Here is a 20,477-nt window from a genome sequence, read left to right as displayed (position 1 = left end):
TTTGACCTCTAAAATAACAAGTTTAGGAAATTAGGCACAAGTGTTAGTTTTTCTTTAATAACAGCAGTACAGTCATTCTTTAGAGTATTGTGCATCTCAAAGCATCTCGGGAAATTAATTTAGCCTGTTTTTTTTTCCCCCAGTTAACTTATATGCTTTCTCCTTCCTTCTCCTTATGATGAAACTAACTTAGGGCTTTCAGCTTTTGTTCTCCATGTTGCTGCCTGCTTACAGAGCAAATGTTCCTGGATCGGCATCTGCCCAAGCATCTTTCATTCTTAAAGTGAAAACCAAAACATACTGTTATGAATCCTTACACAAGTAGCATGGGCCACAAATGAGAAGAACATCATTAAGCCTATTACATAGTCAGTCACATTTATATAATTTTACCCCTTCCTTCCAAACATAACCCTAAAGCGTTTTGAATGGATGTCATACATTTCAGAAATGCCTATTTTTAAACTTTGGAGCAAAACATTCATTGTTTGGCTTAAGGTTACAAAGCAAGTAATTTGTAAGAGACACAAAATTATCAGCTTTCCAAAAAAATGGTTTAGCTTTGTTTAATAGTGATGTTTTCTAAAGAAGTAATGTCAAAGATATTCAAGTTTTACCCCCTAGTTTAAAATGTAAGGAGAGAAAGGCATTTCACCAGCTTTGCCCAGTTAGTAGTTCCCCGACTGTCACCGTTGCTCCTTTCACAGTTTCTCCTGATTAACTGCCTGGTTTTTCTCTTTGGAGATAGGATAGTATAAAAAATGATGGAATTATTTGGGGCTCAAAATAAATAATTCAGTGTATTTACTCCTGAAGATATAATTAAGTTTGATTAAACAAAATGCAGTTGTGTTCTGTGAAATGAGTTTGTAAATCTTGAATTTGTTATCATTTTAGAAGTGTTGGGCATTTTTTTTTCTCTCCAGGGTCAATACATTTTGACACTTTCTGAAGATATTGTGGAAGGTCATGAAAGAGCCATGCAAAAGCGGCATCTTCGCATTGATCCCAAATGCCTTCATTTCACCCCCAAGGATTGGAGTAAAAGAGGCAAGTGGTAGTGCTGTTTGGAGGGCACCTGCTCTTCTTGAACACTACCGAAAACTGCAGGATTTGCTTTGGCAATCGGCCTTGCCACCTCCCATTTTACCATTCTTGCTCAGGCCACAAAACCCCTAAGCCCTTACGTGGGTCATGAAGCAATAAAAAAAAATCCTTTAGTAGAATAGACATTTTTTTGCATTGCCCTACAACATTTAATTTGTCACATTATCTTTGAACCCTACTCAATGTTAAGATAATTACATAGCAGGCTTGATTTTTCACCCATTGATTCAGAACTTTGTGATTAACTATTTCATCAGGAAGAGCAAATTTCTGCCTGGCTTATTTTCATCCAAAATATGTGATGTTATCAAAACCAAACGTCAGTGCAGCACTCTTTACCGTAACTGACAAATAGTTTATCATTTTTACTTTTCAAGAAAGTGACATGGCTTCATTAGAAAGTAAGCTGCAAAAGGACCAAAGCAACCCAGTAGAGTTATTACAGCATATGAAGCTGGTTTCTGTGAGCGACTTCAGAATTGTTTCATCAGTGTCTTAACTTCAGCTTTTGCTCAGTCCAGCAAATAACCAGATACAGACTCTGAGCTGCAAACCAGTTTTATGTTGTCCACTTCAGAGTATGTCTCCTCACTCAGCCATGGCAATTGCCAATACTGACCTTTCTTTATCTCAGTCTAACGTCTAGCACCATTATTGCTAACTAAGACCAAGAGAAATATATTTTTGAAAGCCTGAATTTTCCAGAGAGGTCGAGACACTGCAGCGATGATCAGGACACAGATTGTTTTAACTATAAATGAGGAAGACAAAAATCATGGTGTTTATTGTTTCACAAGTGATTTTATGAACTTCCATTTTAAAAACAACTCAGGAAATTTTTGTGATTCTTGTAAAATAACTTGTAATTAGAACTGTTTCATATCTCAATGTTGGTTTGAAATCAGTCATTCCACAAGATGTGATTTTTCACATTAATTAAAATAATATATTATTGTGCAGATGTCTCATTGTTGGCAGACCATAAACAATGGTGGTTTTAGTTTTTTTAATATTTCAGACTTGGACAACTATTTTGGCCACTTGTTTGGTAACACTGTGCCTGTGTTTGGAACTGGTAAAATAGTTTGACTTAACCCGAGATTTATTTAACTATTTCTCCAATTTTCCACACAACCTCTGAACACCCACACAGGGTCCAGTTTATGACAGAACTATAGAAACCTCTCCCCTAGCCTTAAAGCCACTGACACATGGGCATTGTGTGTGTGTGTGTGTGCGCCCCCATATCGGAAATGATGAACAGTGTAAATATGTTCACAGTCTCAAGCATGTTTGCAGATTTACCTGGAATTTCCTTTTTTATTGTTATTATTATTAAAAAGTGAAGCTAAACATGATACTTTTTATAGTTTGGTGCATCATTTCCTATGTATGCCTAAAAAAGATTTTTTGCCATATATTCATGAATTATGATACAACTAATTTCAAAATCAAATGTAGGTCAGTATTTTTGACAACCTCAATTTTAGACCATTTTTTCTCTTTATCTCTCGTCTAGTTGAGCAGTAGCATACAACGATGAATGACTGTATCAACAAAGAGCACACTCTTGTAAATATTAATTTATAAAATGTTACATGTTGTATTTCTGTAACTGTTAAATAATGAAATATGGAAATATTTGCTCTGTTGAAAGCCATGTTGAACTGTTACGGATGTAAATTTTAATGAAACTGTACAGATATTCTTTTGTAGATAACAAAAACAAATTAAATATGAATTTACAAATTTGGAATGTTGTCTTTGTGTTGTTTAATTAAGCTTTTGGGTAAAAGGCCTGAATATGGTCATTTACCTGCCTTATAGCTACCATTTGAACACTTGTGCCATTTTTTGTGTATTTGATAGATACTTTATTCATCCCAAGGGGAAATTCACATACTCCAGCAGCAGTATACTGATACAAGAACAATATTAAATTAAAGAGTAATACAAATGCAGGTAAAACGGACAATAACTTTGTATAACGTGGACGTTTACCCTCCTGGTGGAATTGAAGAGTCGTATAGTGTGGGGAGGAATTCAGTCTGTCAGTGGAGCAGGACAGTGACAGCAGTCTGTGCTGAAGCTGCTCCTCTGTCTGGAGATGATACTGTTTAGTGGATTCTCCATGATTGACAGGCGCCTGCTCAGCGCCCATCGCTCTGCCACGGATTTCAAACTGTCCAGTTCTGTGCCTTCACTAGAGCCTGCCTTCCTCACCAGTTTGTCTAGGCATGAGGTATCCTTCTTTATGCTGCCTCCCCAGCACACCACTGCGTAGAAGAGGGCACTCGCCACAACCATCTGATAGAATATCTGCAGCATCTTATTGCAGATGTTGAAGGACGCCAGTCTTCTAAGGAAGTATAGTCGGCTCTGTCCTCTCTTGCACAGAGCATCAGTATTGGCAGTCCAGTCCAATTTATCATCCAGCTGCACTCCCAGGTATTTATAGGTCTGCACCCTCTGCACACAGTCGCCTCTGATGATCATGGGGTCCATGAGGGGCCAGGGCCTCCTAAAATCCACCACCAGTTCCTTGGTCTTACTGGTGTTCAGGTATAAGTGGTTTGAGTCGCACCATTTAACAAAGTCCTTGATTAGGTTCCTATACTCCTGCTCCTGCCCATGATAGCAGTGTCATCAGTGAACTTTTGCACGTGGCAGGACTCCGAGTTGTATTGGAAGTCTGACGTATATAGGCTGAACAGGACCGGAGAAAGTACAGTCCCCCGTGGCACTCCTGTGTTGCTGTCCACAATGTCAGACCTGCAGCTTCCAAGACGCACATACTGAGGTCTGTCTGTAAGATAGTCCACGATCCATGCCACCAGGTATGAATCTACTCCCATCTCTGTCAGCTTGTCCCTAAGGAGCAGAGGTTGGATGGTGTTTAAGGCGCTAGAGAAGTCAAGAAACATAATTCTTACAGCACAGTTAGTACTGTTAGTGCAGTGAGCAGTTGCAAAACTCTCAATCCAGACTGAACCTGGGGAAATGTACTTTCACTCAACTTCCTGTGCAGTATGGCAGTACAGTGAGTTCCATTCCTACACCCAGTGCAAAGTTTGCTCGTTCTTCCCATGTGGGAGTGTAGTTTTCATCTAACATTTTCAAAAACTTGCAGGTTAGGCTAACTGGTAACTCGAAATTGGCTTCTTTGTGAGCGGATGTTGTGATGGCTTTGCACCTAGTGCTTCTTGGATATGCTCTGACTGCCCACACCCCTGAGCTAGATTGAGGTTTTATGAAGGATATCAACAGTCAATTCAAGATTTTGTTAATATGCCTCCATTTTCATCTTTTCAGGTATCCTTAGAAACTCTTTTTACTGGGAAATTCAATTTAATATTTACTAACTAGATTAAATTACTTACACTATTAATCACATTAAGATACATACACTACATGTAAAAGGATGATACCGAGTATTTCAAAATTTATTGTAATTTATGCTGCTCATCTAGAAAACACTGATTCAGCTGGATTGATGTTAATCTGCAGTGCACATGGTATTACGTCCTTTATAAATTATGTAAAGCCAATACTAGCACTTGATGATCTTCCAAACCTGATACGCAGAACTACTTGTAAATGGGTCTTTGAAAATGGACAAAAGGCACAATGCCGATAGGCCACAAAACACTAAATATATGGTACAATATTGGAGAACACCAGCAGCTAGTATGAACAGAATTTTTAAATGAAAAATATTTTGACAATAAGTAAAAACGCAAAATGGCAAAAAATGTTTAATATGTTCCTTATAATAAATATGCATACTAACCCTACTGGTAAAGTTTTGCTATCATTTTGACTTCTACTGTACAGTAGTTTGGCTATTGTGAAGAGTCCTATTTATATCGTTAGACTTCTGAACAGTAAGCAAGATTTCTAATTTCTTCTTTACTGTCATATATTGAAATTAGTTCTTTTTACCTCCTAACCTTCAATTGAAAATTCAAGACTGTCGAATACAAAACATTCCCTCCCCCTTCCTAGTCAGTTTACCATCAGGTCAATAGCCATTTTACAGAAACAACAGACACTGAAAGCTGAAAAAAAAATTCTATATTAATTATAAAAGCAGATTTCAGTTTAAACAAAGCCTAAAAATGTAGTTATTTATCCATCTTCAAATAACGGCATTCCCTGGTGATGTTCTAATCTTCAACTGCTCCATGAATCTATAAAAATGACAAAAAGACAATTCCAGTATTGATTCTTCACAGAACATGTAAAATTAATTAACTTATACTGGTAAATATGCATTCCTAAAAGAAAAAATTATCTAGCCAAAGTCGATCAAATTATTCACAGTTGCTACTCCGCTGATGAATAGTGTTGATCAGCCAAACTGTTTCGCACTGCAAATATGCTGTTTGCCAGTCACCTCGTTCATTGAATATTCTTCTAGAAATTCACCATGCAGCTGGCCTAGACAAACTTTTTTTTTTTTTTTCCCCTCAGCACCCCATGATGCATCATGACATCACAGAGCTATAGTAATCAAAGTTGGTTTTGACGGCCCATCTCCCCCTGCCTCCCCCGTATATGATGCTGATCCTAATAGTGGGCTAATATTTACCGGAAATCATGCAAATACATTTGAACTAAAACAGAAGGAAACAGGAAATGTGTATGTATTCGTGTCTTAAAGGTAACCGCAAAAGGTAGCCACAATAATTGATCCATCAGACACTTAAAATACATCTGCACCATTGTAATCCACTTAAAACTAGTTCACTTTCTTGTTTCCCATAGAATACTGTGCATTTCAATGAGTTCGGCGTAGTTCCCAAATATTGCCATGATTTCAACAAATTCACTGAGGTTCATTCATCACTATTTAGGAGTCACCACCAGTGCAGATAACAACCATATAATTGCATAATCTGTATTTAGAGCAAAGTGCCCTTCTCATATAGAAATACACTTCCTACCACCTTTCATCACATAACATTATATACAGTCATGGCCGAAATTAAAATCGGCACCCCTGGAATTTTCCCAGAAAATGCATCATTTCTCCCAGAACATTATTACAGTTACAAATGTTTTGGTATACACAGGTTTATTTCCTTTATGTGCATTGGAACAAAACAAAAAAACATAAAAAATGCCAAATCTGACATTTCACACAAAACTCAACAACCGGGCTGGACAAAATTATTGGCACCCTCAACTTAATATTTGGTTGCACGCCCTTTGGAAAAAATAACTGAAATCAAGCGCTTCCTGTAACCATCAACAAGCTTGTTACACCTCTCAACTGAAATTTCCAACCACTCTTCTTTTGCAAACTGCTCAAGGTCTCTCAGATTTGAAGGGCGCCTTCTCCCAACAGCAATTTTGAGATCTCTCCATAAGTGTTCAATCGGATTTAGATCTGGACTCATTGCTGGCCACTTCGGAACTCTCCAGCGCTTTGTCTTCAATCATTTCTGGGTGCTTTTAGAGGTATGTTTGGGGTCATTGTCCTGCTGGAACACCCATGACCTCTGAAGCAGACCCAGTTTTCTGACACTGGGCCCTACATTGCGCCCCAATATCTTTTGGTAGTCTTCAGATTTCATGATGCCTTGCACACAGTCAAGACATCCAGTCCCAGAGGCAGCAAAACATCTTAGAACCTCCACCATGTTTGACTGTAGGTACTGTGTTCATTTCTTCGTAGGCCGTTTTCTATAAACAGTAGAATGATGAACTTTACCAAAAAGCTCTATACCTTGGTCTCATCTGTCCACAAGACGTTCGCCCAGAAGGGTTTTGGCTACCTCAAGTACATTTAGGCAAACTCCAGTCTGGCTTTTTTATGTTTCTGTGTCAGCAGTGGGGTCCTCCTGGCTCTCCTGCCCTAGTGTTTCATTTCGTTCAGATGTCGACGGATAGTTCAAGCTGACACTGTTGCACCCTTAGTCTGCAGAACAGCTTGAATATGTTTTAAAGTTGACTGGGGCTGTTTATCCACCATTCAGACTATCCTTCGTTGCAGTCTTTTATCAGTTTTTCTCTTCCATCCACATCTAGGCAGATTAGCTACAGTGCCATGTTTTGTGAACTTCTTGATTATGTTGCGCACTGTGGACAAAGGAACATGAAGATCTCTGGAGATGGACTTGTAGCCTTGAGATTGTTGATATTTGTCCACAATTTTTGTTCTCAAGTCCTCAGACAATTCTTTGCTCTTCTTTCTCTTCTCCATGCTTAGTGTGGCACACTCAGACACACAACAGAAAGGTTGAGTCAACTTTTCTCCATTTTAAGTGGCTTCAGGTGTGCTTGCTATATTGCCAGCACCTGTTTCTTGCCACAGGTGAATTCAAACGAGCATCATATGCTTGAAATAAAACGATTTACCCATCATGTTGAAAAGGTGCCAATAATTTTGTCCGCCCATTTTTGGAGTTCTGTGTGACATGATGTCAGATTTGGCTTTTTTTTCCTGTTTTTTTTTGTGTTGTTCCAATGCACATAAAGGAAATAAACAAGTATATACAAAAACATTTGTAACTGCAACAATTTTCTGGGAGATATGGTGCATTTTCTGGGAAAATTTCAGGGGTACCGATAATTTCGACCATGATTGTACATCTCTCTTTGCCTTATAAATGATATGTAGCTTGAGTATGCAGCTATTTCAATGGATTAAACTGCAACATTTAAATAATACAAATGTTGTGCGAAAGCTGAACACAACTTCACCTTTCTTGGTTCATTTAGATTTAAAGAGCAAAACAGGAGAGATCAATAATATGGGCAATAGAATTTGCTGCACGTGTCATTGAAAAGTACGGCTGATGACTGCTGTACAAAGCCGATTTTAAAAACCATTCACGCGAGATTGCGTAGGTTTGGACATGTGCAGAGGAGAGATGCTGGGTATAATGGGAGAAGGATGCTAAGGATAGAGCTGCCAGAGAAGAGGAAGGCCTAAGAGAAGGTGTATGGATGTGATGAGAGAGGACATGCAGGTGGTGGGTGTAACAGAGGAAGATGCAGAGGACAGAAAGATATGGAACAAGATGATCCGCTGTGGCGACCCCTAATGGGAGCAGTCGAAAGAAGAAGATAGAAATGTAAGTGACAAGCTGGAACCAAGATAGGTGGATTGGCAGATAATTGGGAATCCGCTGAATCATTACAGCGAGACTAGGACAGCATACAGAACTGGATGGATTTGTGGCAGATGAAATTTAATGTAAGTAAATGTAAAGTATTACATATAGGAAGTAAAAAATGTCAGGGTTGCATACACAAAACTAAGAATTTAGGAGTCGTAGTGAACCGGACAGTGTTCAGAAGCCATTAGGAAGGCAAACAGAATATTAGGTTATGTGGCACAATTTTTTGGAGTATACGTCACAGGATGTTATGCTCAAGCTTTATAATGCACTGGTGATGCGTCATCTGGAGTACTGTGTGCTGTTTTGGTCTCCAGGCTACGAACAGGACATAGCAGAACTGGAAAAAGTCCATAGAAGAGCGACTAGGCTGATTATAGGGCTACAGATGATGAAATATGAGGAAAGATTAAAAGAGCCGAACCTTTTCAGTTTAAGCAAAAGAAGTTTAAGAGGTGACTTGACTGAAAATTATGAAGGGTATTAGTATAATATTGTGAACTTCCCCTCGGGATTAATAAAGTATCTGTCTAATTGATTGAGACTGTTATTTTTAAAATGAGCTCTTCAAAAACACGGGAACACAGCTGGAAAATTGTTAAGGGTAAATTTCAAACAAACATTACAAAATTTGTCTTTACGCAGAGAACCATAGACACTACCAAGTAGCCTGGTAGACAGTAAGACTTTAATGATTTTCAAAACTAGAACATGTTATTTTAGAAGAATTAAGTGGAAAGGTATGGCAAGTTCTGCTAGGCTGAATGGCCTGTTCTCGTCTAGATTGTTCTAATGTTCATTTAAGGGTATTTCTGTACATTTTGGTCACACCATGTAGAAATACTGAGCTTACCAGTGGGTTCTTTCTTCTTAATGATATTCCAGACAGCTTATTTAGGTCATCCTAGTTTTCATCAATGCCTCATAATGGCTTCTTTGACTTTCACTGGCACAGCTCCTGCCCTCACATTGAACAATGGCATCTGTAGACTCCAAAGGGTAGACGCAAGCCTAGATATTTTATGCCTGAACTAATGAAGCAATGAAACACACCAGAGAAACCACAAACACCTGTGACACCAATTGTCCCAGACATTATGGTGCCCCATGTAGAAAAAGCATCGGAATTTGTACATGCTGTTACCAAAATGTAGGTGTAGACACCTATAAACAAATGTCTGCAATGTGCACTTTAAACACATGTGAATGTGTTTGATTTGCAATTTTAAATGGGTAGATCAAGGAAAAATGTGTCTCTGTCCCAAACAAGTATGGAGGCTGTGCATGCATTTGTGAAGCAAGTCCTGCTTCTGCGAGGATTTTCAGCATGGCAGACAACATTAAAGACCAAAACTTCTTTTGACAAGGTCAATTTGTTATAAAACTACAGTAGCACCCACTTTACTGGTAAGTCTTGAATATTACAAATGAAGAGTAGGATACTGCAGAGAAATTCGACGGTATTACATTTTTATTATAACACCATACTGCATACTTCCATTTTTGTAAAATGTTTTAATTCCAGGCTGATCTACTTAAGTTACAAAGCCCTAAATAGCATGCATTTTAAATTTCACTTAAGTATACTTGTGAACTAATTTCTTGACACCCTGGCAATTTTACATTATTTGCTTAGCAGATGGTTTTATTCAAAGTGACTTGGAAAAAGAGGTCAACATAACTGAACAGACATCACTCTGGGAGACTGTTTGTGGAGAAGCATCACAGGAAAATGGTAGAAAATTGATTTTGCAAGTGAAGAGCTCAGAACAAAATGTAACCTTGTTACAATTCCCAGATTTACAAAACCTAAGAGCTATCACTTAGAAATTCACAAGACAAGAAAGAGAGTCTTCAAATGTTTCAAAAACACATTGAGAGAGTCGACAGTTTGGAAGGAGACGGGCAGCTCATTCAAGCCATGAGCTACATCAGCAGATCTGAGTTGTTGAGAAGGTACATAAGACCTCATAAGTGTCTCCATATGTATAAGTGCAGACTCCCCGACTACTCTGTAGGCAAGCATCAAGGATTTGAACTGAATACCTGCAACTATAGGAAGCTAGTGTAGGGATCGGCTGGTTGAACACCTGCATCAGCTTGGCAACTCATGCTGGTGGTCCTGCTAACAGAGTTGCAGTAATCCAGATATGACAAGACCAGAGCCCGGACCAGGAGATATGCTATATGCTCTGTGAGATACAGTCTGTTCTTATGGATACTGGCGGTGAATCAATCAATTTTAACCATTTTTAAATAAACAAAAACTGAAAAACATGCCTGCTTCAGTATTACGTTTATTTACAACTTTAAAGAAAGGGAATGATTTTTTTTAAAAAAAAAAAAGTCAATTTTGATAACATATTGTGGACTCTAATTTCTTAGGTACATTATATTACCGTATATACTCATGTATAAGTCGAGTCTTCAAACACGAAAAATTGATCATAAAAATTAGACCCCGACTTACTGTATACGTCTGTTCAAAAATGTGACACTTCATTTTTTCTCCATCTTCTAATCATTTTCTCAGACAAATTGAATTTTGTTGCAGCAGCACAGTTACCAATTTCTTTTGCCCCTTCAACGCCATTTAATTTAAAACCAGCTTCATATTTTCTTCTGATCAAACGTTCCATCATAGATAAAGTACTGTTTTTGCGATAAAGGTGTATGAGGGTGTGAGATACAAAAAACACAAATCATTGCAAATGTCGCTTCAGAATAGTTTGGGTATTATCGTGTGGTCACATAGGCTCAATAGAGAGAGTGGTTAGGAGCACATGCTGATACAGCGCATTGCCACACCCCCATACACCGTGTTCCAAATTATTATGCAAATTGTACTTAAGTGTCATAAAGGTTAAAAATTTTGTTTTTCAATTAAACTCACAGATGGTATTGTGTCTCAGGGCTTTTCTGATCACTGAAATCAATCTCGGACACCTGTGATGATAATTAGTTTGCGAGGTGAGCTCAATTAAAGGAAAAACTACTAAAGAAGGATTTTCCACATTATTAAGCAGACCACCATTTTCAAGCAATGTGGGAAAGAAAAAGGATCTCTCTGCTGACGAAAAGCGTTAAATAGTTGAATGCCTTGGACAAGGTATGAAAACCTTAGATATTTCACGAAAACTTAAGCGTGATCATCGTACTGTTAAAAGATTTGTGGCTGACTCAGAGCACACACAGGTTCGTGCAGATAAAGGCAAAATGAGGCAGGTTTCTGCCAGACAAATACATCGGATTAAGAGAGCAGCTGCTAAAATGCCATTACAAAGCAGCAAACAGGTATTTGAAGCTGCTGTTGCCTCTGGAGTCCCGCGAACATCAAGGAGCAGGATCCTCCAGAGGATTGCAGTCATGCATAAACCTTCAATTCGGCCACCCCTAACCAATGCTCACAAGCAGAAATGGCTGCTATGGGCCCAGAACTACATGAAGACTAATTTTCAAACAGTCTTGTTTACAGATGAGTGCTGTGCAACCCTGGATGGTCCAGATGGATGGAGTGGTGGATGGTTGGTGGACAGCTACCTTGTCCCAACAAGGCTGCGACGTCAGCAAGGAGGTAGCGGAGTCATGTTTTGGGCTGGAATCATGGGGAGAGCTAGTCGGCCCCTTTAGGGTCCCTGAAGGTGTAAAAATGACCGCTGAAAAGTATGTGGAGTTTCTGACTGACCTCTTTCTTCCATGGTACAAAAAGAAGAACCATGCTTTCTGTAACAAAATCATCTTCATGCATGACAATGCACCATCTCATGCTGCATCATTGGCTGCTAGCGACGTAAAACAAGAGAAACTCATGGTGTGGCCCCCATCCTATTGAGAACCTTTGCAGCATCCTCAAGCAAAAGATCTATGAGGGTGGGAGGCAGTTTGCATCCAAACAGCAGCTCTGGGAGGCTATTCTGACATCCTGCAAAGAAATTCAAGCAGAAACTCTCCAAAAACTCGCAATTTCAATGGATGCAAGAATTGTGAAGCTGCTATCAAATAAGGGTTCCTATGTTAATATGTAACTTGACCTGTTAAGATGTTTTTGATTGAAATAGCTTTTGATTTCAGTTAATATGACCTCCTAAATGTGCAAATTCAACAAATGACCATTTTCAGTTCTTTACAACCTATAAAATGTTTTGAAACTCTCTTGTGTGTAATAATTTGGAACAGTGCATTTTAAGTTTTTTTTATTTTTGAAAAACATACCGTTATCATTAGGAGGTTTGTTCAGTAACATTCTAATTATACTCTAATGGTTGATGACTCAAAAATTATGCTGACTGCCACTTGCATAGACTATTTAGGAAAATCAGAGAAAAATTTCATTTGCATAATGATTTGGAACGCGGTGTAGAAAAAAACGCTTTGTGCGCCATGGTTACTCTCTCAGGTGGGCGTTAGCATATCAATCTCTTGTACCAATAGCGTGAGTTTTACGCATTTGATTTATACGACCGTCATTATAAAATACCACAAATTATACTGTAAAATCAAGTCCCGACTTATCCGTGGAAGAACCTATCCGCAAGTATATACGGTATTTATATTAAATGCAGGCACCTTTAAAATAATCGCTTCTGTTTGTGAACTCCTAAAGTAACATCACAAGTGATATTCTCTCACGCTCCTCTGTGAAAATTGTTATGAGAAAGGAAATGTCTTCAGATGTTGGAATTAAAATGCTTTGAGACTACCCTGTCAGTCCAAATAATACAAAAGTAGAAGGCATATGTAAAAATTGGGTAAAATTTAAATAAAAACAGAATGCAATGATTTGCAAATCTCATAAAACCTTATTTTATTCACAACAGAACATAGAAAACATATCAAATGTTGAAAGTAAGCCATTTTACTATTTCATGAAAAATATTAGCTCATAGTCTTTTCTTAAAATACATTTTCTCAGTTTAAACATTTGATTTGTTTTCTATGTTCTACTGTGAATAAAATATGCAAATCATTGCATTCTGATTTTATTTACATTTTACACAGTGTCACAACTTTTTTGGGAAATTTGGGTTGTACATTTATTATATGGGGACAAAAACTATACAATAATTTATTTTCTGTTTACAATTAAAATATACTATTTGAATTGTCAACTCTGGGCTGTGCAGTATTGTTCATCCCTAAAAAGGAAAGCGGTTCACAGCAGGGTAAAACACACAGCGCCCAAGTGCCTAATTGCACATATTTGCGATATGGGAAGGAAAAATAATTTGTTTTTCAAAAATGATTATTAAGCAAGTTTAAGAAAAATTACCGCTTCAGCAATATCTGGCCAGTTCATTGCCATGACGATTGTGTCATCTGTTGTAGGCTGCGTCTCCAGGTTCCAGTACGTCAAAGAAGTAAAGGTGGATTTGACTCTTAGTGTCCTGTCCTACAGATGGATATAAAAAAAAAATCTATAAAAAATGGACTATTAAAACAGTAAACACCTTCAATGTTTTACACATCCAACTAGACTCATTATAAGGAAAACTACGATTGATTTCACCAGACATACATAATACACCTTTCCCTGCTTTATGAAGTTAATCAAAAAAATAATCATTTTGCAATACAAACACCTTATTAATACAGTCATTTTCAAGTCAAGCTGTGAAAAATACTGCTAAATTATTTAACAAATTAGAGAATTACAGTAAATACAAAATCCCACAAGTCATTTACAACACATCACAATCAGTATGGCCTGCAGGAGGTCACCATGATGTTTTGTATGCTTCACAAGACAATTTAAGGCTCTGTTAACAAGTGGACAAATCAGATTGATATGCTCATTCAATTCCGAGCAAGATTTTGCTACTTAGCCAGGAAAGCTGTGGGAATTCAGGACCCCGTTTGCAGGTATGTATAAAATTGGATTGAACACTGGGAACAAAGGGCAAGTATCCATGTTGGGACCACTGCGTTTTCTAATATTTATATTCTAGTCCAGTTTGCTTACAAACAACTAGCTGGTTTAAGTTTGCAGAGGATACTAAACGAAGTGGAAGGGCAGATAATATAAAAATAGCCAACTTATTAGAGGAACCTAGGCAGATCACAAGATTGGACAAATTTGTGGCAGATGAAGTTTAATGTATTACATATACTAAGTAAAAATGTTACATTTCAATACACAATGGGATGTTGGAAATTTGACAATACACTTTATGAGAAGGACTTTGGAGTCGTAGTGGATTCATCACTATCTACTGTATATTCAGACAGTGCACAGAAGCGATTAAGGAGGCTAAGGGAGTTTACACTTAAACTATATAATGCACTTGTGTGGCCTCAACTAGAGTACTGTGTACAGTTTTGGTCTCCATGTTAGAAAAGAAAAGAAAAAAAAAAAGGACATAGAAGTCCTAGTGAAAGTCCAAATCAGAGCAATTCCAGGACTGCAAGATTTAAGCTGTGAGTTAAGAGTGAAGGAGATCAAGAGATGTCATAACTGAATTGTTTAACATTTTTGAAGGGAATTAGTACAGTAGATCCCTACTGTTGTTTTTAAAATGAATTATTCAACAGGAACATGGGGACACAGTTACAAACTTGTTAAGGGAAAGATTTTCCACTAACATTAGAAAGATTGTCTTTACGTTCAGAACCACAGATGTGGAATAAATTACTATGTAGTGTGAAAGACAGTAGGACTTTAGGGACCTTCAAAACTCAATGTTATTTTGGAGGATGAATCGAACTGAAGAGCTGGCTTGGCTGAATGACCTGTTCTGGTCAAAACTGTTCTAAAATTCTAGTTTCCTGCCATACTCTATTCTGACCTTTTTCATTAATGCCATAAACACTTTAAATCTACCAGATATCCAGTACATAAAGAAGGGACTGCACTATTTTGAACATCTAAAATGAGAGAAACTGGAGATATGACATCTTTTGTAATGCGTCTGATTTAGATGGTGTATAGGAGTGTTAATAGTGACTCCAAAATCTGTGGGTTAAATCAGATATTCTAGGTCAAACTTAAAATAAGAAAATGCTTTAGGTTGAAATGAACAACACTTAAGTTAAAAGAGACAGCTGAAAAATGAAGTAAAGATACAATACAATAAGTGTTAACACACCCAAGGTCACGGTTCAGATTTATTAATTGTGCAAATACAATGCCAAATAATGGTGATAAGACAATAACATTCTTTAAAAATTACACTGGCATCAAAATTTGTATTTGTGTCATTAGCGTTACCACAGTAGTATATACTGTATTTGGCTTCTAATCACCTACCCAACACCTATGAAATTGTAATGAAGTGGTGGAAATGACATACAACAACAGATCTGCTCTAATTGTCTTTTTAAAAAATGCATATGATAAGACTGTTGCTGGAAATGTAGGAATCTCTGGGAATGGAGTGAGACACTTTTCTGTTGAAATGCTGGGTAGAGGTGACAGAAGAAACTGGAATAGAGACTTCTGTCTAAAATTAATTAGCATAAACACCTTCAAATATATTTCATACAAACTTTACACAGATGATGACTACATTGGGTTTCTAACGCAAACGACTGGAGCTGTGAGGTGACTGAACTAAACACTGTGACACTGCCAATCCTTTCTTGGCTCTTCACCTGGAACATGAATTTGAAATCTTTGGGTTACAAAAGTCACTCTCAAAAGCCCCATGTCATGCTGAATGACGAGAGGAATCTTCTCCTTCTGTGGATGGGACAGCATGTAAGCTGTTCGTATCTGTGTGCGACATCAGGTTGGGCTTATATCCAGCCATCTGCTCCTAGGTGTGCTACCAGACATTTAAAATACTGTCAATGAGATTTGCTAAATTACGCAACTTTCAACTTACCTCTTCATCAGAAATTGGCCTGTGATCCTCCTTTAACACCAATCCAGTGTAACCCTGAGGCAAGCTTATTTCTTGCCCTTTCAAACCTCGGCCTCGAAAAGACACTGTCATTTCTGCACAAAACAAAGTGTATTTAGTCCAATGCTTATCAAAACTGTTTTTTTTCTTTACCTACAACAGAGGATTTTAGCTTTACAGCAATCATCAGTTTAATTCTGTTTTGAGACTAGAAAAGTCCAGTAACTTTAAGATTAAGCCTTGCTCAATGTTTCAGTTTCATTACTGTTGCAGATGTAAATGAACACATTTATAAAGAAAGCAAAACCTGAAGGTTAAACTGTTGTTAATACTCTACTCATAACACAGGGTTTGCCTTTTATGATACTGGGTGGTGAGAGGTTGAATTTTCTAACAATGTAAATGCAAAAAATACACAGGAAAGAGCACTACTGATAGAAGAGCACAGTGATGAATGTACTGAAGCTGCTTGTAATTCACTGCAAAATAGAAGAAAAAAAAAGACGATCCACTGTTCTGTTGTTTTTGCTTTGCACATGATGTTATCTACAGTAGAACAGTTGTAGCGTACTGTGCGTTTTCTAGCAATAGTAGTGGTATAAATTAGTATAATTTTACATATTATTACAAAACTGAAAATTTTACCACTTTTGTTTTTGTTGATGGCAGGAGTGAAATAGCGGTCAACATTCGCCTCTCTGTTATGCTCAATCTCACATGGTAGGAAATGAACTGGATGTTTTTCTGCTTGTGACAACGTGCTAAGCTTCAATGTTGTCACTCTGCTTTCAGACATTCTTAAGCTTTGAAAAAAGAAAAAAAAAATTAATTTAGCTCATAAAAGTTTCTGGCCAACAGATTTTGTTTCATATTTTTAAACCTATTACTTCATCATCTCCTCAATTAACAATCTTCTACTCTTAATAATTTCTCAAGATGCAGCTATAGATTTTAAATACCTAAAACAAGCAATATTTTCACTGAAGTATGACAAAATAAAAAGCTTCTGATATTATACATAACGGCCAACAGAAGGAGCCAAATGATTATTTGGCATGGCATTTATTATAACTTAAACACATGAGCCATGGCCATTCTTTGAACCTGCTTAATTCAACTACTGTACTGGGTCAGTAGAAGCCGGACTCTATCACCACTACACCATATACAAGACAAGATGTGGTATCTCATTACAAGACATTCACACTCAATCATACTAGGCCAGTTTAAACTAATTAACCCAACCCGAATATCACTGGAACAGTATGGGAGTACTGAAGAAACCGCATACAAAAAATTAGCAAAATGGGAAAAACCATAGGGACAAAACAATCAGAGTGCCCTGCAAAACTATTCTGTCCCTTGACCAATTCTCTAATTTTACCAAATAGTATATCCTACACTGAAATTTTGTTCTCTGTGACATTTTTGCTTTAATGCACTGAAATTCACTTTTTATATATATATATATATATATATATATATATATATATATATATATAAATACAGCATTGTTTCAGGTCATGAAAAAATTCCAAAGAAGAAAAAAAAACATCTGATTTTGCATAATCATTCAAATCCTATATTTTAATATTTTGTAGAGCCATCTTTTATAGTAATAACGCTTTGACACCTTTAAGTTGCATTCCAGCTTTGCACACTTTTTGCGGATGATTTGGGCTCATTTTTCCAGGTAGGCTTTCTCCATTTTTTCAGGTTAGTCCAATAATGCTTTTGCACCCCAGTGTGAAATAATAGTAATAATTAATCACATTTACAGTACATTGCATTTTTCTTGCTACTCAAAGCATTTGGATAGAGAGGAACCACATCAACCACCACCAATGTGTATCATTACCATTACTGCGCGAATATGGTCACCACACATTAGCCATTAGGTGGTGAAGTGGTGAGAAAGAGATTAGAGGGCCAGAATCACTAGACCATGGAGGGTAATTTAGCCAGGACATCAGGATAAACCCTACTCTTTTCAAAAGATGCCCAAGAATCTTTAATGACCACAGAGAGTATGGAGCTCAATGTTATGACTCATCCAAAGAATGTCATTTTTACAGCACAGTGTCGCTGTCAGTGCACTGGGACATTGGGATCCACACACAGACCACAGGGTACATGCCACTTGCTGGTCTCGCCAAAGCCTCTGCCAGTAGCAACCCAAGCTTTTTTTTTTTTGACTGTCTCCCAACCAGGCCAGAACATGCTTAGTTTCAGGTGGATGACCTGTTCTCAAGTGCATGTGATATGGCTGCGGTTAGTGATACATATTCTCAATAAGACTGGACTACTGCAGGTCATGCAACTTTTGTCTTTACGCCATGCCATGTTTTCTTTGGCACTATGTTTGGGACCACTGTCCTGCTGAAAGATGAACTTTTACACAAGCTTTAGTTTATCAAACTGAAGCAGTTCTCTTGCAGTACTTGCTCTTTACCTGCTCTTTTTGCTCTAGAAAAAAAATAAAAGTTTAGTTTAGGCTTTTTATGCGACTCAAAATAGACAAATGATCAAATGCCTGAAAACTTCTGCAAGGCACTATGCAGGGGGGGATGTATATTATTTTTCATATAAACACACATAAATGTCACAATACTGACAATCCTATCTAATTCCATACAACTGTCTTTATTACATTCATTATTTAAATATAGAACTAAAGCATGTTGTACCGTACTTTTCTTCTCACATGGCAGTCATAAATGAACATCTGACCTGATAAGCACTCCCGATTATCAAGATTTGTTTTGAAAAAGACCCTGTAGTTTGAGTTACACTATTCTGTGCATTACTAGTATGAATATGGCCCGATTTTCAACAATTTTGTCTAAATTGTTATATTCAGTATTATTAGTATGATGTTTATCCAGTATATAACGCATACATTTCTACTCAATGCTTGTTGTAGGTGACAACAGCAACAACATGGTGTCAAAAACAGAAACAATCTAATGAATGGGCAGGATAGAATACTATTATATAAAATACGTCCTTATGATGGGGTAGGCACTCAGTCCAGTGTCGTTTCCTGTCTTGAATCACAAATATACTTATAAACCTAAAAACAGTCTCTAATAGTTACTTCTGAATGTAGCAACTTTATTATTTACATGTATTTAACATGACATACTCAACAAAGCATTAGTCGTTAATAAACCACAAGGTTAACTCCAGTCTTCAGTCCACGCAACCGAGATCACACAACAAATATACGTACTATAAAATGACAATGCTGCTAATCTAATTTTCAGTTTTTTAAATTTATCGCTTTATATATTTATTGCGATCTGATCTCTAAGTTTAATACATCTAATCACTGATATATTAAATAATAAACCACTGAAGATGACCAGTTCTCCACAAGATCGCCGTTCCAATGTAAAGATGCATAATAACCACTTCTATTATAGATGATATATCATAAGAAACTGATAACCTGGAAAAATGGAAATTAAAAACAACCGTAAAATACCAGTGGAGAAAAATGTTAAATACTGGGAAAAAGTTAAGCCCCTAGACAAATAATCGTCGGTAGTAGTATGCAGATTTTCCGCTAGTCAATCATATTCATAAATATACGTACCAAAACTTCCCAAAATAAAAATTTTATTGAATTCGACGTGCGCATCCACTGTTCGTTTCCGCGCGCTACAGATTTCCTTCTGTCGGCGCACGAAAATGACGTTTATTGAATTTGCCGCAATGCCTTATGGGGTTTGTAGTATTACGGAACGCCGTGATTGAATAATGTAAAGAAACGCTTTGTCTGTTATTATACTGCACACTTATCTGCAAGCAACTTTAAAGCGTCGCACAACTGAATACTTTATCAACTTAATTAAACAATGAATGACCTCACCCACAGCGTCCACCTCAGGTCTTCGCGCTGTCTTGCGTCCTGCCTTTACGAAGGCTCGACCCTCCGTCGTCACTTGATCATTACTGGCTTGAGCATCGTATATTACAACAAATTGTTAAGAACCCGAAAATGTGGTTTATTCTGTACTCTCGTTTTTATTGCGCTTGATTACTTGTTCAAAGCGACTTACCCAGAGTACTTTTGAATAATAAGAAAGTAAAACGTTACGAAATAGAGAAGAAAAGATGAAGAAGGTTAGTACAACATTTAGTTCCAAGGAAAGTGAAATTTAACAGTCTTAACTAAAGAACAGTTAACTGACTTTTGGTAGTGTCTGTAATAAGCGCGCGCGAATATTGGATCAACTACGTATTGAAAAACAAGCCATTTGATATTTTTGTTTATGTAGTTTAAACTGCCCTTTCAATTAGTTTTCAGCAGGTCACGCAACAAAAAGACAAGTTTAAAAAATTAAGATGAATTGACAGAACAGCTTGAAGCTGGATTGCGTCATGTTTAATGTGTACCAGT

General features: G+C 37.3%; 2 protein-coding genes across 4 annotated transcripts in view; one reads left to right on the top strand and one right to left on the bottom strand.

Moving 5' to 3' along the window:
- The window catches only part of LOC120539277 (histone acetyltransferase KAT5), a 36,068-nt gene extending 33,398 nt beyond the window's left edge, over positions 1-2,670 (top strand). For all 3 annotated transcript variants that reach the window (XM_039769198.1, XM_039769196.1, XM_039769197.1), the window contains exon 15: positions 927-2,670. In XM_039769198.1, the coding sequence (XP_039625132.1) occupies positions 927-1,061 (135 nt within the window). In that variant the 3' untranslated portion in view covers positions 1,062-2,670. The remainder of the gene's footprint in view (positions 1-926) is intronic.
- A 2,489-nt stretch (positions 2,671-5,159) lies between these two features.
- Positions 5,160-19,778, bottom strand: rnaseh2c (ribonuclease H2, subunit C). Its single transcript, XM_039769194.1, has 5 exons — positions 19,671-19,778; positions 16,718-16,875; positions 16,055-16,167; positions 13,504-13,623; positions 5,160-5,297 (listed from the first exon to the last, which is right to left on the bottom strand). Exons 2-5 carry the CDS (start codon positions 16,866-16,868, stop codon positions 5,274-5,276), a joined length of 408 nt encoding a protein of 135 aa, XP_039625128.1. The 5' UTR covers positions 16,869-16,875; positions 19,671-19,778; the 3' UTR covers positions 5,160-5,273.
- Positions 19,779-20,477: the final 699 nt, after the last annotated feature.

Source organism: Polypterus senegalus, chromosome 11, assembly GCF_016835505.1.
Source record: "Polypterus senegalus isolate Bchr_013 chromosome 11, ASM1683550v1, whole genome shotgun sequence".
Classification (NCBI taxonomy): Eukaryota; Metazoa; Chordata; class Cladistia; order Polypteriformes; family Polypteridae; genus Polypterus; species Polypterus senegalus.
Note: the sequence above shows the minus strand (reverse complement) of the source record. Positions and strands in the feature narration are given on the sequence as shown.